The sequence below is a fragment of the Panicum virgatum genome, chromosome 5N, assembly GCF_016808335.1.
Source record: "Panicum virgatum strain AP13 chromosome 5N, P.virgatum_v5, whole genome shotgun sequence".
Classification (NCBI taxonomy): domain Eukaryota; kingdom Viridiplantae; phylum Streptophyta; class Magnoliopsida; order Poales; family Poaceae; genus Panicum; species Panicum virgatum.
The window spans coordinates 65,035,494-65,062,214 of record NC_053149.1 but is presented as its reverse complement, the minus strand read 5'-3'; the positions used below and the strand labels follow the sequence as shown (position 1 = coordinate 65,062,214).

The 26,721-nt window shown below is 52.7% G+C and overlaps 1 protein-coding gene across 1 annotated transcript; it reads left to right on the top strand.

The window, feature by feature from the left end:
• On the top strand, positions 1-26,221 carry LOC120675921 (DNA polymerase alpha catalytic subunit-like). The gene is made up of 31 exons (XM_039957128.1): positions 1-1,385; positions 1,826-1,990; positions 2,070-2,153; positions 2,234-2,308; positions 13,151-13,215; positions 13,316-13,406; positions 13,539-13,724; positions 13,966-14,129; positions 14,223-14,337; positions 14,518-14,697; positions 14,810-14,923; positions 15,012-15,131; positions 15,216-15,533; positions 15,653-15,745; positions 15,859-15,977; positions 16,072-16,144; positions 16,234-16,290; positions 17,521-17,613; positions 17,758-17,877; positions 17,949-18,046; positions 18,118-18,163; positions 18,292-18,405; positions 18,508-18,588; positions 24,259-24,372; positions 24,479-24,568; positions 24,661-24,740; positions 24,836-25,058; positions 25,137-25,190; positions 25,292-25,411; positions 25,504-25,578; positions 25,669-26,221. Exons 1-31 carry the CDS (start codon positions 36-38, stop codon positions 25,813-25,815), a joined length of 4,824 nt encoding a protein of 1,607 aa, XP_039813062.1. The 5' UTR covers positions 1-35; the 3' UTR covers positions 25,816-26,221.
• The last annotated feature ends 500 nt before the right edge of the window (positions 26,222-26,721 follow it).

Sequence of the window (26,721 nt, the reverse complement as noted above, 5' to 3'; positions counted from 1 at the left end):
GCTACAGCCCATTTCTTCGCCCCCGCTTGATCTCCATGAATCCACGGAAAAACCCTAGACCCCTGAAACCCTGCGCGCCAAATGCTCGAACACCTTCCCGCCAAAGCCACCATCTGCATTTCAATAAAGAAGAAGAAGAAAAAAATATCCACCCTTTGGCATTCGCAGTAGATCTCCGTGACTCCGCGGTCCACATCGAATTTGTGCGCGCGCCGGAGAGAGAGAGCGAGCGAGAGAGAGAGAGAGAGGCCATGGAGGACGCATCCGGCGACGCCGGCGGCTCCGGCCGCCGCACGCGCACCCGGGGCGCTGAGGCGGTGGCACGGTCCGCTGCGCTCGAGCGCCTCCGCGCCATCCGCGATGGTAGCGCCCGAGCCGCCGCCGCCGTTCAGGTGAAGGTCGACGCCCCGATCTACGACACTGTTGCCGAGGAGGACTACGCCGCGCTCGTCGCCCGCCGCCGCAAGGAAGCCGGCGAGTTCATCATCGACGACGACGGGCTCGGCTACGCCGAGGATGGTCGCGAGGAGGATTGGACCCACCGCGCCCTCCCCTCCTCCTCCGACGAGGGATCCGACGGCGAGGATGGCGCTCGCCGCAAGCGGAAGCAGCCGCGCCCTCCCCAGGCCAAGCGCCCGCCGCAGCAGTCCGCGGCGGCGGCGTCTCTCTCCGCAGCCGCCGCTATGATGGGCAAGCAGCGCATCTCTTCTATGTTCACCTCCTCAGTGTTTAAGAAGCCCGGCAGCGACCGCGCCAACGGCTCCGCTCTCGCCATCGACAGCATCGTGGACGAAGTCCTCGCCGAATTCGCGCCTGACGAGAACGACCGCGAGGAGAGGCGGCGGCGGATCGGTAGGGTTTGTGCCCCGCAGGCTCCTCCCCCAATGATTGCCCGCATCAACTCGGAAAAGGTTGTTGTAGATGCTGAAACTGTGGTAGGATCGGACAGTGGATTTGAAACTGATGGGGTTTCGGATCATGGAAATGATATGGTCGTGGAATTGAAGCCGGATGCGGAGATGGACACCAAATTGGAAGAAACTCATGGTTCTAGTGCTGAGTTAGTGGTCAGGGATGAGAGCTCAGAACTGAAGCAGGATGCTAATGGGGAAGTGAAGGTAGAGAAAGTGCACCGCCTCAATGCAAAGATTAAGGCAGAGCAGAACAGAAATGGTGGTATGACTAGTGCAACAGCAGGGTGGATGAAGGTATGTGGGGATGGAGAGAATGCAGGAGGCGAAGGAGGGGTGGCTGTTGAAGGTAATGCAAATGTGGATGAAAGCTCAGAGTTTGAGCTGAAGGATGGAGCACTGCCATTCTATATATTGGATGCATATGAGGAACCATTTGGTGCTAATTCAGGCACAGTGTATTTGTTTGGGAAGGTAAAAGCATTCAGACATTGAAATCTCAGTTACAAATATTTTCATAGATTATCCTCAAGACTACAATTTTTTAGTTTCTGATGCCTGACCGATAGCTTGTCCTTTTCTCCTTAATGCAATATTAGAATAGCTCTTGCACATACGAGAAAAAACTATAGACTGTCTTTAGCTGATAGTTGCACACTGTAAAGCCTATAGTCAAACTGATTTTTAACTACTTTCTCTGGTCACAAATACAAGTCCATCTAGGTTTACCCTAAGTTAAACTTTTAAATATTGATGGTCAAATTTGAAAAGATTATGCTTAAGGTAAACATTGATTGACCTACATTTAGAGGAAGTAGTGTTCTTGTACAGATTATTATCCCGAGATGAGACATGCCTTCATCTCCAGGTACTGGGTTATTCCTTTTATCTGACAGTCTGCTTTTCTGTTCTAGGTTGAAGTTGGCAAGTGGTTCCATAGTTGCTGTGTCATTGTAAAAAATATTCAGAGATGCATCTATGCTATTCCGAACCATTCAGTGTTCCCAAGGGAGTCCATATCAGGGCTAGAGAAGTCTACAAATTCTGATTTTCTGCCATCTCTTAGAGCAACTTTACACGTGAGAATGATTGTTTATGTTGAAAATATACTTGTACTTACTTGCAGCACTACTCTAAGCATAACATATCTTTTACCAGGAGTTAGCATCCGGATTAAAGAGTGAAATAGCTGATAAACTGTCAGACCTCAATGTGTCAAATTTCGTAATGACTCCAGTCAAGGTTAGTACTTGCACACACACAGCACAGGCTCTTTTATTTCCCCTTTTCTGGTCTAATCTATCATATTTGCCATGTCGTAGAGGAACTATGCATTTGAGAGGACTGATTTACCAAATGGAGAGCAGTATGTCCTGAAAATCAATTACCCATACAAGGTTTGTCCACCTTTTTTTGTTTGTATAAATGTTATTGTGGTTGCAATTTGACCGCTGGAAGTGAAGACAATGTATGATAAACAAAGGTGACTAGTATCAACCATAGCTGGTTGATTAATCTCTTGTTGTTGGGAAATAAAGATATGTTAATCTGTGTAACCAAATGACATTTATGATGTAATATGTTGTAGCATATGAATACTGAATATTTCTGTGAAGAGCTCCTGAAATTTTCTGAAACTATAAGAATCCGTATTTTATCTTGACTTTGATCCAAGTCATATTTATATTTTCTAATATTGTAGCATACATAGGAGGAAGCTATGAAATAACAAATGCGATCTTATAAGATATTGTAGGAGAGAATAATCCTTGTATTCCTCCAACCCTAGAAGGGTGGGTATATATAATACTTGTACATGGGCCTCTATACACATGTGCTTAATATACTCCAACACCCCCCGCATTCTGAACTACCGGCGCGGCGGTGTTCAAGACTGGACAACAAGAAAGCTAACACCCCCGCAGTCTGAACTATCGACGCAGCGGTGTTCAAGACTGGACAAGAAGAGAGTACAAATAGAGTACAAAGGGCCAATACCCCCCGCAGCCACAACTAGCCACCGGCTATGTTGAGGTTGGATCGAAACTCCGAGAAGGTCGAGGAGGGCAGTCCCTTGGTGAAGATGTCAGCAAACTGGGAGGTAGTCGGGACATGGAGTACCCGAATATCGCCGATTGCGACTCTGTCGCGCACGAAGTGTAGGTCGATCTCCACGTGCTTCGTCCGCTGATGCTGGACGTGGTTGGTGGAGAGATACATGGCGCTGACGTTGTCACAGTAGACGAGCGTGCTCTTGGCGAGCGGGCTGTGGAGCTCCGCCAAGAGCTGTCGTAGCCAGGACGCCTCCGCTACGCCGTTAGCGACAGCCCGGTACTCCGCCTCGGCACTGGAGCGAGAGACAACCGGCTGCCGCTTGGACGACCAGGAGACCAGGTTGCCGCCCAGGAAGACGACGTAGCCGGAAGTGGAGCGACGAGTGTCCGGGCAGCTAGCCCAGTTAGCGTCGGTGTAGACCACCAGCTCAGCAGAGGACGAGCGGTGAAGCACCAGGCTGAGGTCCACAGTGCCACAGACGTAGCGGAGGAGACGCTTCAGCACAGCAAGGTGTGACTCCCGGGGATCATGCATATGGAGACAGACCTGCTGGACAGCATAGGTGAGGTCCGGCCTGGTGAAGGTGAGGTACTGCAAAGCACCAGCCAGACTCCGGTAGTCAGTAGGATCAGTCACCGGATCACCCAGATCAGTGGACAGCTTCGTCTGAGTATCGACAGGAGTGGAGAAGGGCTTGCAATCAGTCATCCCAGCCCGCTCCAGGATATCGAGGGCGTACTGCCGCTGGTGCAGGAGAAGACCAGACGGGCGAGGCTCAACAGTGACGCCCAAGAAGTGGTGGAGCTGACCGAGATCCTTCATAGCAAACTCCTGCTGCAGAGAGGAGATGACACTCTGAAGCAACCGCTGACTAGAGGCTGTGAGCACAATGTCATCAACTTAGAACAGCAGATAGAAAGTCTCATCCCCACGGCGGTAGACGAAGAGGGACGTGTCAGACTTGGCCTCGGTGAACCCCAATGTCAGCAAAAACGTGGCGAACCGAGAGTACCAAGCCCGAGGAGCCTGCTTCAGTCCATAGAGAGACTTGTTGAGCCGGCAAACCATATCCGGACGACTCGAATCCACAAATTCCGCTGGCTGAGAGCAGTAGACAGTCTCTGACAGAGTGCCGTGAAGAAACGCATTCTTCACGTCCAGTTGGTGCACAGGCCAAGAGCGCGAGAGCGCAATCGAGAGGACCGTGCGCACCGTAGCGGGCTTTACGACTGGGCTGAAGGTTTCATCATAGTCTACACCAGGCCGCTGAGTGAACCCCGGAGAACCCAGCGAGCCTTGTAGCATCCAGATCCATTTGCCAGTCACTACATTGCAACCAGACGGACGCGGCACGAGGTCCCACGTTTGGTTGGCAAGAAGAGCCGCGTACTCTTCTTCCATCGCGCGACGCCAGTGAGTATCCGCCAAGGCGTCGCGGACAGAGGAGGGTACCGGAGAGACTCGCGGCTCTCCTTCGGTGGCGGAGAGAGTCGCGGCCTGAGACGCCATCTGCCGAGTCACCATGTGATGGATTTGCCGAGGATCCCGATGGATGACTGGCGGGTGGTATACCTCCGGCTCGGCTCGAGAGGGAGCCGGAGGAGGCGGCGGCGGCGGCTGCGACGGCTCCGGCGTTGGCGTCGCAGGAGCCTCCGGAGCAGGAGGCAGCGCCAGTGTCGGCGCCGAACGACGCTGGTACACCTGCACCGGCTCAGCGTACCGCTGCGGTGTCGGGGTCGGCGCCGAGCGACGCCGGTACACCTGCACCGGCTGAGCGTACCACGCAGGTGCAGGTGAAGGCGCCGGGGCAGCGCGTGGCGCAACTGGAGACACCGGGTCCGCGCGCGGCACGATCGGAGGTCTGGGGACCGCCGTGGTGCGACCGCGGGCACCGGGGCCGCGCTCGGCGCAGCAGGGATCACCGGAAACGGTGCCGGCGTGCCGGGAAAACCTGCATGAAAAGGACAGACAGGTAACGGTGGCTGAACTACCGCGTCAGTCGGAAACAGAGACTCCATCTCGGAGTCAGGAGGTGTAGAGGAGGTAGAGTAGGGGAAATCCGACTCGTCAAAGACGACGTGTCGGGAGATCAGAACGCGGCGAGAGGTGAGGTCAAAACATCGGTACCCCTTGTGGTCAGGGGAGTACCCGAGGAACACACAACGAGTCGAGTGGGGCGCCAGCTTGTGAGAAGCGGTGGCGGAGGTGTTAGGGTAACACGCACACCCGAAGACCCGAAGGTGGTCGTAGCGAGGAGGGGTACCGAAGAGAGCGTGGTGTGGAGTGGGAGTAGGAGAAGTAGTGGACGGAAGGCGGTTGAGCAGGTTGGTGGCGGTGTGGAGGCTCTCAGCCCAAAAGCGCGGGGGCAGAGAAGCCTGAGTCAGAAGGGTGCGCACGACTTTGTTCGTCGTGCGAATCATCTGCTCAGCCTTGCCGTTCTGAGGAGAGGTATACGGACAAGACATACGCAGCTGAACACCCCGAGACAGGAAGAAGGATTGGGAGGTCGAGTTATCGAACTCCAGCCCGTTGTCACACTGAACGGCCTTAACTGTGAGAGGGAGGAAACCTAGGCTAAAGATACCATGTAGGAGAGAATAATCCTTGTATTCCTCCCAATGTTCTTAAGGCGTCGCCTAGGCGACGACTAGGCGTCGAGGCGTGCTCGGGGTGGTAGGCGTCCCCCTCGCCTTGCCAGAACGCCTATGGCGTCCGCCTCAGGCGCAAGGCGTCCGCCTGGGCGTCGAAAGGCGTCGCTGGGCGTCCTGGGGGACGAGGCGGTCGCCATAGATGGGTGCCGCGCGGGAACTCGAGCAGGGCAGGCGGGAACTCGAGGGGCGGGCGGGAATCGCACGGAAAATTGAGGGCAGGCGGGAATTGGAGCAGGGCAGGCGGGAACTCGAGGGGCGGGCGGGAATCGGACGGGAAATTGAGCCCAGTCGTGGCTTAAGCAGAGGGAAACAGAGAAGAGAGAGGTAAAGGAGGGAACTCACGGTGGTGGCATGGATCCTCGCCGAGGCAGCGACTGCGACCCTCGCGGCTCTGCGCATCACCACGGCGACACTTGCAGCCTCGCGGTCCCGTGCATCTCTGCTCATCCGCGAGACCCGTGCAGCCCGGCGCGGCGGCGCAGCCCCGCCTCCTCTGCGCCTTCACGCGCTCCCGCCTCTGCTGGTACACAACCGCGTGGGCCCCTGCCTCCGTGTGCCTCCTCTGCTATCTCCGGCCTCCTTGCTAGACTGCAATGCCTAGGTAATTCATCTCCAATCTCCGGTCTTCCCTTCCCTTTCCTCTGCTTTGTGCTCGTGTTTATCTTCCCTGCTCCCTAGTTCCCTCTGCTGTCTGTGCTTGCTCTGCTCGATGCCTGATGCCTCTATTAGTCTATTGCTTGCTTGAGTGGAGTAATTGGGAAGGAAGAATGTATGGCGCAACAGCTCAACAAAGGTATGTATATGCTACTAAATTTTACTATCATGGTATATTTAGGATATGTCTATGGCGTCGCCTCGCCGCGCGCCTTATACGCCTAGGCGTTGTGAGGGGGGTAGGTCGCCGCGAGTCGCCGCAGCGCCTTAAGAACATTGGTTCCTCCAACCCTAGAAGTGTGGGTATATATAATACCTGTACATGGGCCTCTATACACATGGGCTCAATATACTCCAACAGATATTATGAGCCATTATTTTTGAAAGTCTGGCAGCTGGTAAGTATATTCTAGAAGTTGGAGACTGATTTGATATTTGTGGGCTCTACTCATCAACTGACTTGAACTGGGGGATATGTGTTGCACGTTTGTAGCAATGTGAAAAGCGAAAACGACTTAATGATGAATCAATGCGAAGTTCGGTGATAGAAAATTGCAATTGCCGGCTAATTTTCAATAGTTGACATCTAGGTATTCATCGTTCATGTCAGATATGATCTCTGATGGATAAGTCTTTGTGCTGGATGGATAAGGCATAGAGTCCTTGCAAGGACCAGGGCATATATTCCTTTAGCATATTTCAGTTTGCTAGGACAACATCTTGCTAGGACAGTCAGTTTGCTAGGACAGCATCTAGCTTTAGTTCTTTTGACTAGCATCTTAGCATCTTTTGCTGCAGCAAGCTTTGGCTGCCTGCCTTGGCTGCCTATAAGTATGTATCCCCAGCCCCTTGGGTTGGCATGGCTTTGAGTTTGTGAATATGAGAAAACCAGAAAATTGCCCCAAGTTCATTGTCATCCTCTCAGCTCAATGAGAGTTAGAATTGAGCTTCTAACATCTGGTATTCGAGCCGTACTTTCCTGTAGGTTGGATATCTCTTGCTCCTCCCCTTCCCAAGCCTCTGTAGCAGCCCAACCACCACCACCAGCAGCTAGCGCAGCAGCAGTAGCAGCTGCACCAGCAGCAGCAGCAACTGCACCAGCAGCAGCAGCAGCTGCACTAGCAACAGCAGCAGCAGCAGCTGCTCCAGCAACTGCAGCAGCAGCAGCTGCTCCAGCAACTGCAGCAGCAGCAGCTGCTCCAGCAACTGCAGCAGCAGCAGCAGCTGCACCAGCCGCTTCTTCCCCGTTCCCTTCCCCCTCTCCACGCAACAGCCCCTTGGAGGCGCGCCATGTCCGACGCACCGTCTCAGCGCTCGGTCGCCTCGAGCGCACGGCGCCAGCGAGACGCCGAGCTCGCCGCGGCAGAGGAGCGCAGGCGAGCGACGGCTCAAGCCGCTGCAGCAGCGGCGAGGGCGGCCAGGTTAGCTGCAGCGGAGCTGGCAGCGGCCAGGGCGGAGGTGGAAGCAGAGGAGGCGGAGGATGCGGCAGCCTCAGCGGCTCCATCGCCGGCGACGCCACCGCCGACGAGGACCTTGAGGAGTTGGAGAGGGAGAGAGCGCGGGAGCGGACCACGCGGTGGGCAGCAGCCCACCCCGGCGGCGATGGCTTGGACGGCGGCGCGCCCGGCGGCGGTCCAGGGGCCCGCGCGCCCGGCGGTGGCCTGGACGGCGGCGCGCCCGGCGACGGTCCAGGGGCCGTGCGCCCGGCGGCTGCCTGGACGGCGGCGCGCCTGGCGGTGCGCCCGGCAACGGTCCAATGGGCCGCGCACCCGGCGGAGGAGGCTGCGCCCCTGGCGGCGGCGCGCAGGGCGGAGGCGGCGCCCCTGGCGGCGGCGCGCAGGGCGGTGGCGGCGCTCCTGGTTGGGGTGTGCGCGGCGGCGCCCCCGGCTACCACGGCCTCCAGGCGGTGGTCAGGGACGTCGGTCCCGGCGGTGGGTGGCCCACCCTCACCAAGACCAACTACGTCGAGTGGGCCGCAGTCATGGAGGTGAAGCTCCCGGTGCGGCACATGTGGGAGGCAGTCCGGTACGGCGACGTCGGCTACGATGAGGATCGACGGGCGCTAGATGCTCTCATCGCAGCAGCCCCGTCCGAGATGCAGTTCACGCTTTCCAAGAAGCGAACTGCCAAGGAGGCCTGGGACTCCATCGCTGCGGCACGTATCGGCAGCGACCGCGCCTGCAAGACCACTCTCCAGGCACTTCGCAAGGAGTGGGAGAACCTGGCCGTCAAGCCAGGTGAGGATGTTGATGACTTCGCCCTCCGTCTCAACACTCTGCTGCAGAAGGTGGTGCAGTTCGGGGACGACACCTACGACGAGGAGAGAGCCGTCGAGAAGCTCTTCCGCTGCGTCCCCGAGAGGTACAGACAGACCGCTCGCTCGATCGAGTCTCTGCTGGACCTCTCCACCATGACGATCGAGGAGGCGATAGGTCGCCTCAAGGTCGTCGACAGCGACGAGCCACAGCCTCCCTCGGGAGGCATCTCCATCGGTGGGAAGCTCCACCTCACTCAGGAGCAGTGGGAGGCTCGGCGCGGTGACAGGAGGAGGGGGGAGCCCTCTTCCTCGACAGGTGGCCGCAAGCGCGGCAAGCCGCGAAAGGGGCGCGGAGGTGCCCAAGCCGGGGCACGAGGGCGCGCCGAGGGTGGCGCCCGCGGAGATGCTCAGGGCGGCGCTGCTGACAGGCCCAAGGCGGCACGAGACGACGCCTGCCACAACTGTGGCAGGCCCGGCCACTAGGCCAGGGACTGCCCGCAGCGGAGGCGTGGGGGCCAAGCCCACGTCGCGGAGGCCCAGCCGGATGGCGAGCCGGCTCTGTTCCTACTCCACGGGGACATGGAGCCGCACCCGACGGCACCGCCTGTCACCGCTCTACTCCACCTCGACGAGCCGCGTGCCCGAGTTCTCCTCGGCAACGGCTCCGACGACGACAGGGTCGATGGCTGGTACCTCGACTCCGGCGCCACGCACCACATGACCGGGCGGCGGGAGTTCTTCTCCGACCTGGACGTCGACGTAGGTGGCTCCGTCAGGTTCGGGGACTCCTCCGCCGTGGAGATCAAGGGCGTGGGCTCCGTGATCTTCACCGCCAAGTCCGGAGAGCACCGGATGCTCACCGGAGTCTACTACATCCCGGCGCTGCGGAACTCCATCATCAGCCTTGGGCAGCTCGATGAGAGCGGCTCCCGTGTGGTGATCGACAGCGGGGTCCTCCGCATCTGGGACCACCGTCGCCAGCTTCTCGCCAGGGTGGTTCGAGGGAAGAACCGCCTCTACATCCTCCATGTCGGGGTGGCCCAGCCTTTTTGTCTTGCAGCTCGCAGGGACGACGAGGCATGGCAGTGGCACGAGCGCTTTGGGCACCTCCACTTTGAGGCCCTGAAGCGGCTCGGCGCCAAGGAGATGGTGCGAGGCCTCCCGTGCCTCGACCACGTGGAGCAGCTCTGCGACGTCTGCGTGCTGGCGAAGCAGAGGCGGCACTCCTTCCTCCAGCATGCGAGCTTTCGAGCCAAGGAGCGGCTCGAGCTCGTACACGGGGACTTGTGTGGCCCGGTGACACCGGTCACACCAGGAGGACGGCGCTACTTCCTGCTGCTCGTCGACGACCTCTCCCGCTTCATGTGGGTGATGATCCTCGGCAGCAAGGGAGAGACTGCGGACGCCATCAGGCGTGCTCAGGCTGCTGCGGAGGCGGAGAGCGGCCGCAAGTTGCGCGTGCTGCGCACCGACAACGGCGGCGAGTTCACGGCGGCCGAGTTCGCGGCGTACTGCGTGGATGAGGGCATCCAGCGCCACTACTCCGCGCCGTACAGCCCGCAGCAGAACGGCGTCGTCGAGCGGCGCAACCAGACGGTTGTGGGGATGGCCCGGGCCCTCCTCAAGCAGAGGGGGATGCCGGCTGTCTTCTGGGGAGAGGCGGTGGTGACGGCCGTCTACATCCTCAACCGCTCGCCCACCAAGGCACTCGACGGCATGACGCCGTATGAGGCTTGGCATGGGCGCAAGCCAGCGGTCTCCCACCTGCGAGTCTTCGGCTGCCTCGCGTTCGCCAAGGAGCTTGGCCATATCGGCAAGCTCGACGACAGGAGCACTCCGGGAGTGTTCATCGGCTACGCGGTGGGTTCGAAGGCCTACCGCATTCTCGACCCGGAGACACAGCGTGTGCGCACGGCGCGCGACGTTGTGTTCGACGAAGGGCGAGGATGGGCGTGGGACAAGGCGGTGGACGACGGCTCGGCTCCGACATGCGACGACTTCACCGTCGAGTACGTCCACTTCGAGGGAGCTGGGGGAGTAGGCAGCTCTTCTTCGCCGAGCGTGCCTACCCCGGTCCCCGAGCCTCCACCGACTTCGGCGCCCGCCACACCGGCGGCACCACGCCCTTCCGCTACGACTCCGGCTGCACCACCACAGCCGGCGACGCCGCGCACTCCAGTACCGATAGCTACTCCTCCGGGCCCGTCTACTTCGACACCTGCTCGTGCTGAGCACAGTCCGGTGGAGTTCGCTACTCCGCTCTCTCACGACGAGGAGCGCGTCGACGCGTACCATGACGGCGAGCCGTTGCGGTACCGTACGATGGAGGACCTTCTCGGTGACCAGCCGGTGCCGGGACTGGTGCCTCACGACCTGGAGGCGCAGTTGCACCTCGCGTGCGACGATGGCGAACCTCGGTCTTTCGCAGAGGCCGAGGGACACGCGGCCTGGCGTGCCGCGATGCAGTCGGAGATGGACGCGGTTGAGAAGAACCGCACTTGGGAGCTTGCTGATCTCCCTCGCGGTCACCGCGCGATCACCCTTAATTGGGTGTTCAAGCTGAAGAGGGATGAGGCCGGCACCGTCGTCAAGCACAAGGCTCGCCTGGTGGCACGAGGTTTCGTGCAGCAGGAGGGAGTCGACTTCGACGATGCCTTCGCCCCCGTGGCACGGATGGAGTCCGTGCGACTCCTCCTTGCGCTAGCTGCCCAGGAGGGCTGGCGTGTCCATCACATGGACGTCAAGTCGGTGTTTCTCAACGGCGACTTGAAGGAGGAGGTCTACGTGCACCAGCCGCCGGGGTTTGCGATCCCCGGCAAGAAGGGTAAGGTGCTACGTCTGCGCAAGGCCCTCTATGGCTTGCGGCAGGCCCCGAGGGCGTGGAACGCCAAGCTGGACTCCACGCTCAAGGGGATGGGCTTCGAGCAAAGCCCGCACGAGGCGGCCATCTACCGGCGGGGCAAAGGAGGCAATGCCCTGTTGGTGGGTGTCTACGTCGACGACTTGGTGATCACCGGCACCAAGGATGCGGAGGTGGCAGTGTTCAAGGAGGAGATGAAGGCCACCTTCCAGATGAGCGACTTGGGGCCTCTCTCCTTCTACCTGGGGATCGAGGTGCACCAGGACGACTCCGGGATCACACTTCGACAGACCGCCTACGCCAAGCGCGTCGTCGAGCTCGCTGGGCTCACCGACTGCAACCCAGCCCTCACTCCGATGGAGGAGAGGCTGAAGCTGAGCCGTGACAGCACGGCGGAGGAGGTGGACGCTACTCAGTACCGGCGTCTTGTGGGGAGCCTCCGCTACCTCGCCCACACACGGCCGGACTTGGCGTTCTCCGTCGGCTACGTCAGTCGGTTCATGCAGCGACCGACGACGGAGCACCAGCAGGCCGTGAAGAGGATCATCCGCTATGTTGCGGGGACTCTTGACCACGGTCTCCACTACCCGAGGTGTCCTGGGGCGGCACACTTCGTCGGGTACAGCGACAGCGACCACGCCGGCGACATCGACACCAGCAAGAGTACGAGCGGGATCCTCTTCTTCCTTGGCGAGTGCCTCGTTAGCTGGCAGTCGGTCAAGCAGCAGGTGGTGGCCTTGTCCAGCTGCGAGGCCGAGTACATAGCGGCCTCCACTGCGTCGACTCAGGCGCTCTGGCTCGCTCGACTGCTGGGTGATCTACTCGGCAGAGACATTGGAGCGGTGGAGCTCAGGGTGGACAGCAAGTCCGCCCTGGCCTTGGCGAAGAACCCCGTTTTCCATGAACGGAGCAAGCACATCCGGGTGAGGTACCACTTCATCCGAGGCTGCTTGGAGGACGGGAGCATCAAGGCAAGCTACATCAACACCAAGGACCAGCTTGCAGACCTGCTCACCAAGCCCCTTGGGAGGATCAAGTTCCTTGAGCTCTGCTCCAGGACCGGGATGGTCCAATCCTCCCACAAGACGACGCACAAGACTTAGGGGGAGAATGATGGATAAGTCTTTGTGCTGGATGGATAAGGCATAGAGTCCTTGCAAGGACCAGGGCATATATTCTTTTAGCATATTTCAGTTTGCTAGGACAGCATCTTGCTAGGACAGTCAGTTTGCTAGGACAGCATCTAGCTTTAGTTCTTTTGACTAGCATCTTAGCATCTTTTGCTGCAGCAAGCTTTGGCTGCCTGCCTTGGCTGCCTATAAGTATGTATCCCCAGCCCCTTGGGTTGGCATGGCTTTGAGTTTGTGAATATGAGAAAACCAGAAAATTGCCCCAAGTTCATTGTCATCCTCTCAGCTCAATGAGAGTTAGAATTGAGCTTCTAACAATCTCTTAGGTTGGAATAGCCTAACCTTTTTAACAGAAAAAAATGATATGGTAAATTTGGTAAAATGATACACTCTTGTTTTGCATGTTTGGTTGGGCGGTGAGCCGGTAACTTAAGGGTATTGCTCTAGGAATGTTCAGGATTTATTTCCTAAGGAAACAGGTCCAATGTCGTAATGAAATCCATCAGTTCATGACTAAACTATTTTCTTTCTTACTGTTTAATTTCACAACATGTTAACTACAGTGTGCATGTGTCTCTTACCAACCATTCAAGTCTTGAATTGCATTACTTATGTTGTACAAATTTTCTTAGGATCCCGCCCTACCAGCTGACCTCAGAGGTGAACATTTCCATGCACTGCTGGGGACAAACAATAAGTACGATCCATAACTTTGCATTATTTGACACGGATTATACAATATAGTTCCACGTGTATTTTTATGCCTATTTTAGATGCTGATCTTTATATCTTTGCAGTGCTCTTGAATTGTTTCTCATCAAAAGGAAGATCAAGGGGCCTTCGTGGCTGTCAGTTTCCAAATTTGTGACACGGCCATCTACTCAGCGGGTATTTCCTTGACTTCATCCTGTCCTGTTACTCTGGGTTGTGTTTCGTAGCAAGTTGTTAATATTTGAATAGCTCCTTCCTAATTATTTGTTGTGTTGTATAATCAATGGTGCCTTCTTGACTTTACCACAGGTCAGCTGGTGTAAATTTGAAGTTGCAGTTGATTGCCCAAAGGACATATCTGTTTTGACGACAAGTACATCCCTAGAAGTTCCTCCTGTTGTAGTTGCTGCAGTCAATCTCAAAACTATCATAAATGAGAAACACAATGTGCATGAGATTGTATCAGCATCTGTCATATGCTGTCACCGGGTGAAGGTACACTATTCATTTGGCGTTGGAAAATATATTTTTCTAGCATTTGATTTACAAGTTTGGGTACTTTTGTGATGAGGTGCCAAGTGAATGGTTATCCATGTCTATGTGAATCAATTGTTTTCTAGACAAAATGGGACACTCCCAAGCTCCATTGCAATAGCCTTGCATGTGCCTAAGATTATCAAAAGAAGGAAACCCTCATGTCTTGCAGCCTTTCGTTTTTTTGGGGAGTCAATTTCAGATTGATAGTCCGATGCGTCCGGAAGATTGGCAGAAACGTGGAATGCTCAGCCATTTTACTGTTATGCGCAAGCTTGAAGGTAGCATATTTCCTATAGGCCTTGCTAAGGAAGCTTCTGATAGGAACCAGAAGGCTGGTTGCAACGTGCTGGCATTAGAAAGCAGGTGGTTACAGCCTTTTTCTATATATTACCCATTCATTTTAAGGACTTCCATCACTGAAGAATGCATCGTTTAATTGTTGTACTCCTTTTCCAGTGAACGTGCGTTATTAAATCGCTTGATGATTGAGCTTAGCAAACTTGATTGCGACGTACTTGTGGGGCACAACATTTCAGGATTCGACCTGGATGTCCTTCTACACCGTGCTCAGGTATTTTTGATCGTTACATGTTCTAATGGTTCTGATATTCAACCTGTAGTACACTACTCTTCTTGAGTTTGTGAAATTTGGATGAGCTTTGTTTATATAATAGTCAGGGTTAGTACCAGATGGATTCAAGAGAACTACATTATATTGCTGACTGTCATTTTTATCTAATGATTATTCCAGACTTGCAAGGTTTCAAGTAGCATGTGGTCCAAGATTGGTCGTCTCAGGCGATCAGTAATGCCCAGGCTTACCAAAGGAAACACATTATATGGTTCTGGGGCAAGTCCAGGAATTATGTCCTGTATTGCTGGTCGTCTTCTCTGTGATACCTATTTATGCTCTCGCGACCTTCTGAAGGAGGTAACTAGCAGTGCAATAGTTTTTACATAGTGGAAGGCAAACCGTCCATTCAATTTTTTTGGTATAGTTTCAGCTACCAGATTCAGCAGTTCAATCTGTTTTTGCTATGCAGGTGAGTTATTCATTGACACAACTTGCAGAAACACAATTGAAAAAGGACAGAAGAGAGGTTTCCCCACATGATATACCTCCAATGTTCCAGTCTCTGGGAGAACTTCTTAAACTGGTAATTTCATCCAAACTAAACATTGTGCTGCTGTTTTTGAACTTCTATTTTTCTTAAATCTATAAACTGAAATGCTAAACTCAACTAGGTTGAATATGGTGAGACTGATGCATGGCTTTCTTTGGAGCTCATGTTTCACTTGAGTGTTCTACCGTTGACACGTCAACTGACCAACATTAGTGGTAACCTGTGGGGGAAAACACTCCAGGTATAGTGATTATTATCATGCATATTGTCTAGTGAATCACATCACCATGCAGTTCTGACATTATCTCTTATGAAATTCCTGTAGGGTGCTAGGGCTCAGAGGGTAGAATATCTACTATTGCACTCATTCCATGCAAAAAAATTTATTGTACCTGATAAGTTTGCACGCAACAAAGAGATGAACTCCACAAAACGAAAAATGAATGCTGATACTGAGGGTGCAAATGCTGATGATGGTACTGCTGATCCTTCTGTTGGTGAAGAGGCGCATAATGGTGATCAAGGTAAAGCCAGAAAAGGACCTTCGTATGCTGGTGGCTTGGTTTTGGAGCCTAAGAAGGGTTTATATGATAAGTATGTTCTACTTCTGGACTTCAACAGTCTTTACCCTTCGATAATTCAGGTAAATGAACACTCTCAGCTTCTATAATTTTTTGTTTGCTCTCCATAAATTTTTAAGATCATCAGATATTCAATGTGTTGTTCCGTGTTCCCTAATGGCTTTGTATTCTGTGTCTACAGGAATACAACATCTGCTTTACCACTGTTGAGCGTTCTTCTGATGGCAATGTTCCTAGCTTACCAGCTTCAAAAGCTACTGGTGTTTTACCTGAGGTATTTGGATGGATGTGCCATTGAGATTAAAATTTGTTATTGCTTTTGGGTAAACAAGATTTTTATATATTTTTTTCTCATATATGTGTTTGCAATCGTGGCTAACAACTCAGTTGCTGAGGAGTTTGGTGGAGAGGAGAAGAATGGTTAAATCATGGCTGAAGACTGCTTCTGGTCTTAAAAGACAGCAGTTTGATATTCAACAGCAAGCATTGAAGCTTACTGCAAATAGGTAAGAATTGTCTATACAAAGATAAATATTTCCACTTGCATTCCTTCAGTATGATCAATGAGTTCTGACTTGCTGTTTAATGCTTATGCCTTAGCATGTATGGTTGCTTGGGCTTTTCCAATTCCAGGTTTTATGCGAAACCACTTGCTGAGCTTATTACACTGCAAGTGAGAACAAGTTTTGCTCTCTCACAGAAGTTATTAGCAAACTGTAATTGTTATGTTGTGATTAATATATCCTATGCCGCCTCTTTCAGGGAAGAGAGATCTTGCAGAACACTGTTGATCTGGTTCAGAATAACTTAAATTTGGAGGTATGTAATTGCTATATGTCCTTGAGGTCTCTGACTCTGTAGTAAACAGACATTCTGAAAACTGAAATTGCTTTATGAGGGTCATGGCAAAGAATAACTTTGTAGATATTAGATATTAGAATTTACACATCCCAAGTTCTGTTTTCCTTCATGCTGTATTATCTTTATTTTTTCGAATACGCAGGAGAGCTGCTTATCTTTGTATTTCATGAGAAGAAATAGTCCAATTACAAAACACCCCACCCCACCTTGGACTAGAATGGGGATGATGAACTAAGGTTTAAAAAACGAACTATTACAAATTAAACTTCATGAAAGACCTGACCCCCAACTCTTCTAAGGCTCAAATCTACTGAGCCACCTGGCCCTCACCAAAGGCAGCAAGACTTGAGGCAGCAAGACCCTTCGCACCTGCAGCCAGCCACAAATGTCGTTCATCCTTAAAATCCAGGAGTGTACGCTGCAGATTGGGAGCAGACCCATCAAAACACAAGCGTTCCGATGTTTCCAGAGGATCCATGCTCCAAGAATGATCAGATAATTGAACCCCTTTTTGTGTTGTTTAGGAATTTTCCTCCAAGATTTCTTCCACCAATCAGCCAACGAAATGCTTCTTCGGCTAGGTACCAAATTTATTAGACCCAGGGGCTGCTAAATGGAAAACCAGAATTGTCTAGCGAATACACATGAAGTGAGGAGGTGTTGAACTGTTTCATTTTCCTGTATTACCTTTCACTATACTAAAAAGTGGAACCTGTATGCTTGTCAAATATCACAGCCCATTCAATTCAATCATTCAATGATGAATAAATGAGCTTTCGTTATAAAACATTCTTGGCCTGTAATTATATTTTTGTCAAAGGGTATTACATGACAACTTCTAGAGATAAGTTGCATCATAAGCTTATGGGTCTTCTAATATTCTTTCCTACAGTGCTAAACTAAAAAAAATGCTATCTTGTAGATTTTGATCACTGATATAATTCTTATCTAACTGTCCACATTACATGGTTTACTCATTGTGCGAATTCCAAAATGCTACTGCATACACTTTCTGAAGCTAAAGAAACATGCTTTACACATTCCTTAGTGTTCTCTCTTTGAAGATATTTCTTAATTCTACAACCACTGCCCAAAAGAATTGAAGATGTCTCCTGAAAATCCAGTACATTGAAGAATGAACAGATTTCTTTTTAATGTATTTAACATTATTTTAATTGTAATGGACAGGTTATTTACGGTGATACAGACTCCATTATGATACATACTGGACTTGATGACATCTCCAGGGCAAAAACAATTGCTGGAATGGTCATTCAGGAGGTAAGATTCTGGATGTTAGATTTTTATGTTTGAGGTGCATATGTTAACTTTAGCAGTTCAGAAAAGGGCAGCGTTTAATATTCTCTCAATTATAAAATGTGCAAACTGAAGAACCATGATCTTAACAAGAATGCTTTGATGCAGGTGAACAAGAAGTACTGTTGTCTGGAGATTGATCTTGATGGCATATACAAAAGAATGTTACTTCTCAAAAAGAAGAAGTATGCTGCTATTAAAGTGGCACTAGATGGCAGCTTACGAGAGGTTTGTGCTTATTATGAATTTGTATGTTATGTTGTAGAACTGGAAGAGTTGTTTTAACATGTTCAATGCAGAACATTGAACGCAAAGGACTCGACATGGTCAGACGTGATTGGAGTTTGCTGTCAAAAGAAATTGGAGATTTTTGCCTAAATCAAATTTTGTCTGGAGGGTAAGCATTTAAATTTAAATTTTGCTCATGATATTTTTCTTGTCTCATTGTTGTGAAAATTGTCTCTGTAGGACATGTGATGATGTTGTCGAGTCAATTCATAGTTCTCTTGTCCAGGTTAAGAGCCTACCACCTCCTTAATTTTTAAATTATCTATTTATACGAATCATTCTTTAGGAAAAAGCTGGTGCCCTGCAATCACTTTGTTGATTTGTTTATATTTACTTTTATGTTAATATATTCAGGTGCAAGAGCAAATGAGAAGTGGTCAAATAGAGCTTGAAAAATATGTTATAACAAAGAGTTTGACGAAAGCACCACAAGATTATCCAGATGCTAAAAATCAGCCTCATGTCCAGGCAAGAGTTGCCTATCTTTTGTTTCTTTTAGTCTTGATTTTGTTGGGTAAGCCAGAGAACTCATTATCTGACAACTGTAATATTTATGTTGGATTTCCTTAGGTTGCATTGAGAGTGAGGCAAAATGGTTACTCTGGTTGCTCTGCTGGTGATACGGTTCCTTATATAATTTGCTCTCAGCAGGTACTACAAAATGCTGTTCTTTATGTTTTGCGGTGCCACTAAATCATCATACCACATTAAAAAATATTGTGATTATTAGCTTGTGATATGGCACTGATTGGCACTGCAATTTCACCATGCATACAATTACAGACCAGAAAGCACTAAATCACATCAAATTTACAAGAAGTATAAGACATGCTCCTATTGACATTCGCAATTTGCACCCACAAACTTTTGCACATAACTGTTGGAGTATATTGAGCCCATGTATAGAGGCCCATCTAGAGGCCCATGTATAGGTCTATATATACCCACCCATCTAGGATTTGGAGGAATACATCTGATAATTCCCTCCTACATGGTATCATTAGCCTAGGGTTAGGTCTCTTTCTCTCTCCTCCCCTCCCAGCCGCCGCTGACGGCAGCCATGGCCGGCCGCCGGCCCCCCTCCTCCTTTCCTCCCCTACCACCCTCTGCTGCCAGGCCAGCCGCCGGACCCTCTGCAGCCGCTGCCGGTCCTGGCGGCGCCGCTTGGCGCCCTGCCGCCGTCGGCGCAGGCGCGGGCGCGGGTCCTGGCGCCGCCGCTATGCCCTGGCGCGCCTCGGCTGCCACTCTGGTCGCCGTCGCGCCGGCTCCGGGGGCCGCTGCGGGTGCTGCCGCCGCGGGCGAGCTCGCCCTGGTGCTGCAGCTGCCCGGGCAGGGCCCGCAGCAGGTGCAGGGGCCCCTGCCGGCAGTTGCCCTGCAGCGGGCTCCCGCTGCGGATCCGGGCCTGCTGCACGCCCTAGCGCCCGATCCAGCCGCCGCTGCTGGAGGGGATGCAGGGGCCGTGGGCGCAGGAGCCGATCTGACCCTGCTGCACGCCCCAGCGCCCGATCCAGCCGTCGTCGCCGCCGCTGCCGGCAAGCAGTCGGCCGCCGCCGCCGCCGATCCCGCGTGGTCCGGCTTCGGGATGGCGCCCGCGGATGCTGCTGTCCGCGGGCAGCAGGCCGACGCTGCTCTCGCCGCGGCCCTTCTCGCCGCCAAGTCGGAGGTTTCGGCGGCCCAGGAGCGGGTCCGCGTGGCTGCCCTCGCCTGGGAGCGCGAACGCTTCGTGGCCGACGCCTCCGCTCACCAGGTCGCCGAGGCGGAGCACTTCCTCCGCGTCTCCTCCGGCCAGTTGCCCGTCGACTCCGAGCCCGGCGCCTCTTCCCCCCGCCAGGCCCCGCCCGCTGGATCTGGAGCCCGGTACGACCGTACGACTCGGCCGACCTCATGGTTGCCTAGCTCCATCTCCAGGCCGTCGGCGTCCAGAACATCAGGGCCCTGGTCACCGTCCTCCTCGACCCGACGTCCTCCTACGGACGCTGGCGGGACCATGTCCTGCTCGCTCTCCGCTGCTACGCCCTCGACGACCACGTCCTCCTCGACACGCCGATCGAGGCGCGGGATGTGGCGTGGCTGCGCCTCGACAGCGTCGCCATGTCCTGGATCTTCGGGACCTCGTTAGGACCCACGGCGGCACCGCGCGGCAGGCCTGGGTGGCGCTCGAGGGGCAGTTCCTCGGCAACGCCGAGTACCGCGCCCTCCAGCTCGACGCCACCTTCCGCACCTTCGTGCAGGCGGACCTCTCCGTTGGCGAGTACTGCCGGCGGATGAAGGACATGGCCGATGCTCTTCATGACCTCGGGGATCCGGTGTCCGATCGGGTCTTGGTGCTCAATGTCTTGCGGGGCCTGAGCAGCACCTATGACCACCTGAAGAGCTGGATTGCCCGCCAGAGGCCCTTCCCCTCCTTCCTGCAGGTCCGGGACGACCTCGCCCTCGAGATCACCAGGGGTCTCGCGCCCGGATCGCCCTCGTCCACCTCCACTGCGCTCGTCGCTACTCCACCGGCTTCCTCCGCCACCCCTGCCATCTTTCTCCTTGGTGCTGCTCCCGCCGGGCAAACCGGAGGTGGGGGGGGGGGCGTGGACGTCGTCGGCGGGGGGATGTGGTGGTGGTGGTGGCACTGGTGGTCCTGTTTCTGGGGGTACCGGTACCGGTGGGGGCCGTCGGGGCGTGCCGACTCCTCTGGCTCATGCTCCGACTCCCGCTCCCGCCTTTGGAGGTACGCTCTGGCCATCCTTCAGCAACCCATGGTCAGGGCGCATCTCAATGTGGCCGTTCCAGGGTCCGGGAGGGGGGCCTCGTCCTCAGCTCCAGCCGGCGGCCATGTTCACCGGTGCTGCTCCCCTCTCCGCGCCGTACTGGACCCCGTCCGCTCAGCCCAGCCAGCAGCCGACCTGGCCTGGGGGGTGGGACCAGGCCGCTCTGGCGCAGTCCTTCAGCACCATGGGACTGACGCCGCCGGTCAGCACCGAGTGGATTGCCGACTCGGGTGCCTCGTTCCACACCACTCCTGATGCCGGTATCCTCTCTTCTGTCCGGCCCCCACACCCCTTTTGTCCTTCTATCATGGTTGGTGATGTGTTTTGCCTTCCTGTCACCGCTGTGGGTTCTGCTCCTCGTCTTCCTAATATTTTTTTTTGCTCCTCAAATGGTTCACAACCTTCTTTCCATTCGCCAGTTTACTGCTAACAACTCCTGTTCTATCGAATTTGACTCTTCTGGTCTTACTGTGAAGGATTCGGCTTCTTGGCGTCCGCTCCTCAGATGTGACAGCCCGGGGCTCCTGTACACTCTTCGTCTTCCTGCTTCCGCTGCTCCATCTTCGACTTCTTCTACTGCTTTTGCCGTGGCGCCTTCTTTCACCACCTGGCACCGCCGGCTTGGTCACCCCGGCCGCGACGTTTTGGCTCAGCTCAGTCGTAGTACCGATGTTCTAGGCACTAGGGCTCCAGCTGAGCACCTCTGTCATGCGTGCCAGTTAGGTCGTCATGTTAGACTTCCATTTTCTTCTTTTTCTTCGCATGTTGCGCATGTTTTTGATCTTATTCATTGTGACCCGTGGACATCTCCTGTATTCAGCATGTCTGGCTATAAATATTATCTAGTTATTGTTGATGATTTTTCTCATTACTCTTGGACTTTCCCTTTGTGCGCAAAGTCTGAGACTTTCTCTACTCTCCTCTACTTCTTTGCCTGGGTGTCCACTCAGTTCGGCCTCACCGTTAAGGCCGTCCAGTGTGACAACGGGCGGGAGTTCAATAACTCCACCTCCCGTTCCTTCTTCCTCTCTCGGGGTGTTCAACTGCGTATGTCTTGTCCGTATACCTCTCCTCAGAACGGCAAGGCTGAGCGGATGATTCGCACGATGAACGACGTCGTGCGCACCCTTCTGATCTAGGCCTCTTTGCCCCGCGCTTCTGGGCTGAGAGCCTCCACACAACCACCTACCTGCTCAACCGTCTTCCGTCCACTGCTTCTCCTGCTCCTACTCCACACCACGCTCTTTTCGGTACCCCTCCTTGCTATGACCACCTTCGGGTCTTCGGGCACACGTGTTACCCTAACACCTCCGCCATTGCTTCTCACAAGCTGGCGCCCTGCTCGACTCGTTGTGTGTTCCTTGGGTACTCCCCTGACCACAATTGGTACCGATGCTTTGACCTCACCTCTCGCCGCGTTCTGATCTCCCGACACGTCGTCTTTGACGAGTCGGATTTCCCCTACTCTACCTCCTTCGTACCTTCTCCTGACCTCGAGGTGGAGTCTCTGTTTCCGACTGAACCGGTGGTTCAGCCACCATTACTTGTCTGTCATTTCCCTCGAGAGCCGTGGGTCTCTCCGGTACCCTCATCTGTCCGTGACACCTTGGCGAATCCTCACTGACGTCGCGCGATGGAAGAGGAGTACGCGGCTCTTCTTGCTAACCAGACGTGGGACCTCGTGCCGCGTCCGTCTGGTTGCAATGTGGTGACTGGCAAGTGGATCTGGACGCATAAGCGTCGGGCTGATGGCACACTGGAGTGCTACAAGGCTCGCTGGGTTCTCCGGGGGTTCAGTTAGAGGCCTGGCGTGGACTATGATGAGACCTTCAGTCAAGTGGGGAAGCTTGCTACTGTGCGCACGGTCCTCTCGCGCTCTTGGCCTGTGCACCAGCTAGTCGTGAAGAATGCGTTTCTTCACGGCACTCTGTCAGAGACTGTCTACTGCTCAGCCGTCGGGATTTGTAGACTCGAGTCGTCCGGATATGGTCTGCCGGCTCAACAAGTATCTCTATGGTCTGATGCAGGCTCCTCGGGCTTGGTACTCTCGGTTCGTCACGTTCTTGCTGACATTGGGATTCATCGAGGCCAAGTCTGACACATCTCTCTTCATCTACCGACGTGGGGATGAGACTGCATATCTGCTGCTCTATGTCGATGACATCGTGCTCACAGCCTCCGGTCATCAGTTGCTTCAGAGTGTCATCTTCTCTCTGCAGCAGGAGTTTGCTATGAAGGATCTGAGTCAGCTCCACCACTTCTTGGGCGTCACTGTTGAGCCTTGCCTGTCTGGTCTTCTCTTTCACCAGCGGCAGTACGCACTGGATATTCAGGAGCGGGTTGGGATGACTGATTGCAAGCCCTGCTCCACTCTTGTCGACACTCAAGCAAAGCTGTCTGCTGATCTGGGTGATCCGGTGGCTGATCCTACTGCCTATCGGAGTCTGGACGGCACGTTGCAGTACCTCACCTTCACCAGGTCGGACCTCACCTACACTGTTCAGCAGGTCTGTCTCCATATTCATGATCCCCGGGAGTCACACCTTGCTGCGCTGAAGCGTCTCCTCCGCTACGTCCGTGGCACTGTGGACCTCGGTCTGGTGCTTCACCACTCGTCCTCAGCTGAGCTTGTTGTCTACACCGACGCCGACTGGGCTGGCTGCCCGGACACTCGCCGCTCCACTTCCGGCTACGCTGTCTTTTTGGGCGGCAACCTGGTCTCCTGGTCGTTCAAGCGGCAGTCGGTTGTCTCCCGCTCCAGTTCTGAGGCGGAGTACCGTGCTGTCGCTAACGGCGTGGCGGAGGCGTCCTGGCTACGACAGCTCTTGGCGGAGCTCCACAGCCCGCTCGCCAAGAGCACGCTCGTCTACTGCGACAACGTCAATGCCGTGTATCTCTCCACCAACCCCGTCTAGCACCAGCGGACGAAGCATGTGGAGATCGACCTACACTTCGTGCGCGATAGGGCGTCAGTTCGGGTACTCCATGTCCCGACCACCTCCCAGTTTGCCGACATATTCACCAAGGGACTACCCTCCTCGACCTTCTCGGAGTTTCGCTCTAGCCTCAACGTAGCGGGTGGCTAGTTGTGGCTGCGGGGGGTATTTGCCCTTTGTACTTGCTTCCTGTCCAGTCTTGAACACCGCTGCGACGGTTGTTCAGACTGCAGGGGGGTGTTGTGTTGGTTTTCTTGTTGTCCAGTTTTAAACACCGCTGCGCCGGTAGTTCAGACTGCGGGGGGGTGTTGGAGTATATTGAGCACATGTATAGAGGCCCATGTATAGGTCTATATATACCCACCCATTTAGGGTTTGGAAGAATACATCTGATAATTCCCTCCTACAATAACCAAAATAGGAATTTGCTCCTATTGAGTCGGATATTAAAATATTTACATTCTTGATTTCCTTGATGAACCAACATTTTGAAACAGTGCTTTGGACTCATAAGAATCTGGATAAATGGAGGGTGTAATCTGCAAATAGGAAGAACTTTTTGTGGACCTGAAATGTAATTTTCAGGGAAAAAGAGATCTCATCATGTATTTATCCATTCTGAGCAGGATTCAGAAAATACACATTCTGTGGGAATAGCTCAAAGAGCTAGGCATCCTGAGGAGTTGAAAAGAGATCCTGACAAGTATATGATTGACATCGACTATTATTTGTCACAACAGGTTCTTACCCATTGTCATATGTTTTTCCTTTTTGAAAAAAAAGTGCGGCTGTCTTTCCTTATGCTGTATTATATACAGTGTTTCTGACTTGAAATTGCTTTTGCAGATTCATCCTGTTGTTTCTCGTCTCTGTGCTTCCATTCAGGGTACTAGCCCAGCCCGTCTTGCTGAATGTCTTGGACTTGATTCATCTAAGGTGCTTATTTTCTGTTGATTCATCGATATCTTAACGATTGAATTCATTTTATTTCTATGGTGTTTGTTGATCCTTCTTATTATGTGGATTAGTTCCAATCAAGATCGACTGAGTCTAGCAATCAAGATACATCTACCATGCTGCTATCAGTAATAGATGATGAAGATGAGAGGTAAACCTCTAGCATATCCCCATTTCAATCAATTGCAATTAACTTTTTTTTTGCAATATTGAACATATAGTAAAATAATTGTGTAATAATGACAGATACCGTGGTTGTGAGCCACTGCGTTTATCATGTCCAAGCTGTTCTGGTACCTTCGACTGCCCCCCTGTATCTAGTCTGATTACTAGTGCAAGTGCTACAAATGTATCAGATTCGGATGAAGCAAAAGATGCTACTGCTAATTTCTGGCGTCGAATGCGGTGCCCAAGATGCCCAGATAATGTTGAGGACTCCAGAATTTCCCCTCCTGTGCTTGCCAACCAGGTTATTATTGATTATTGATATCGAATGGCCTATAGTTTAAGTTGATGAAAAACTAAACCTAGTGTCGCCCATGTGTAGATGAAAAGACAGGCCGATAATTTCATCAACATGTATTATAAAGGTTTGCTGATGGTAAGTGTTTTAGTTTGGAACTTGGAACTTCTATATATTGATCAAAACCTATTTATTTTTATTCCTGACATCCTGACCTGTTGGCTGTGCCTTTTTGCCAGTGTGATGATGAGGGCTGCAAATACTCGACTCACAGCGTAAATCTTAGAGTTATGGGGGATTCTGAGAAAGGAACCATCTGCCCTAACTACCCACGCTGCAATGGTCGCTTAGTAAGACAGGTTCGTCAACACTCTCCTTGAGCCTTCAATGTGCTCATTTGAGCAAGTGGTCTACTGGTGTGATGTCTAATGCCAACCTGTGTGGTCAACAGTACAAGGAGGTGGATCTATACAGGCAACTGTCCTACTTTTGCTATGTGCTTGATGCAACCCGGTGCCTTGATAAGGTTACACATCAACCTAAGCACCCAGTTTTTGTTTAACTTTCTAATCCAAAGCAAGCTGTAGCTGATGTTAGGTTACTGCTGTGGATGCAGCTGGACCAGAAGGCAAGGCTCCCTTTCGAGAAAGAGTTTGCAGCGGTAGGCCAAACCATTAACTTGGCACTGATGGAGATTCAGAAAATCCGAGATAGATGCGCATTTGGATGGGTTCAGCTTAAGGATCTTGCTGTGTCAATCTGATGACTTCTTGTGATAGACCTCAATCAGATGAATTTGGTTATCACTGTGCAAGAAACTAATTGCTGCTGGTTTGTAGACTTGTAGTGTTGTTGGTTCTAGATCCTGTTGGTAAAGAAACAGTACAGGGTAAACAATTAGTTTTGCCACCAACCTTTCTAGTTTCATAGTGTTTTCCCCGCCTGTAAAGAGATGAATCTCCCACAGTATATTATGTGGATATACTTTTTCTAACCAAACTGAACCAGAGCAGACCTTCGAAGTGTCTCATCCTACAAGTGTTTCAGTGAGTGGCTGTGTTGTAAATATGGTGTGTCCGGAGATCTTGATGCCTGTACTGATGTACGCTATCATATATAGTTATAATCTGCTAATTCTCTAGTCACAAAAAAATCTGCTAATTGTTTGCTTTGACGTATGGTATGATATGTATATATAGCAAGAAAAATATTATTTCAGTGGCCAGATTATTAATGTTTTGAGTTCCGATAGGTGTAGACAGAGAAGTGGAAATAAACAGTTTGTGTCTGTGACCTGTGTTATTCGGAATTGGTGCTCTCTCAAATGTGTCATCTTTTATCTGAAATGCTCAGATTTATGCATTATACAAGGGGTTCTGAATGACGACTTGATGAGGGTAGGCGCTTGTTATGAAATGCCATACATTGCTACAATATTCTTTCCAAAGCACTGCTTCCTAAAGCATTATGGCAGCTGGCCCCGACAGAATTTGAAAACAATTCACGTCCATGACAATAAAATGGCAAGTTGTCATGCTCCCAAATGGCATTTGGCAGCAATGATCGTCGATTCAATGGAAGGTTAGCGACTTAGCGTGATCCCTTCCAGGGCTAGAACGCCAAAACTCCTATTTAGTCCTGCTTTTATCAATGATGGCATTTGGTCCTA

What these genes read in the sequence shown, in the direction of transcription:
- LOC120675921 (XM_039957128.1), top strand. Translation starts at nt 36, where the DNA reads ATGAATCCACGGAAAAACCCTAGACCCCTGAAACCCTGCGCGCCAAAT. An exon ending in AAATCAATTACCCATACAAG is followed by an intron (nt 2,309 to 13,150) that starts GTTTGTCCACCT and finishes AAATTTTCTTAG; the next exon opens with GATCCCGCCCTACCAGCTGA. An exon ending in CTGAGCTTATTACACTGCAA is followed by an intron (nt 16,145 to 16,233) that starts GTGAGAACAAGT and finishes CGCCTCTTTCAG; the next exon opens with GGAAGAGAGATCTTGCAGAA.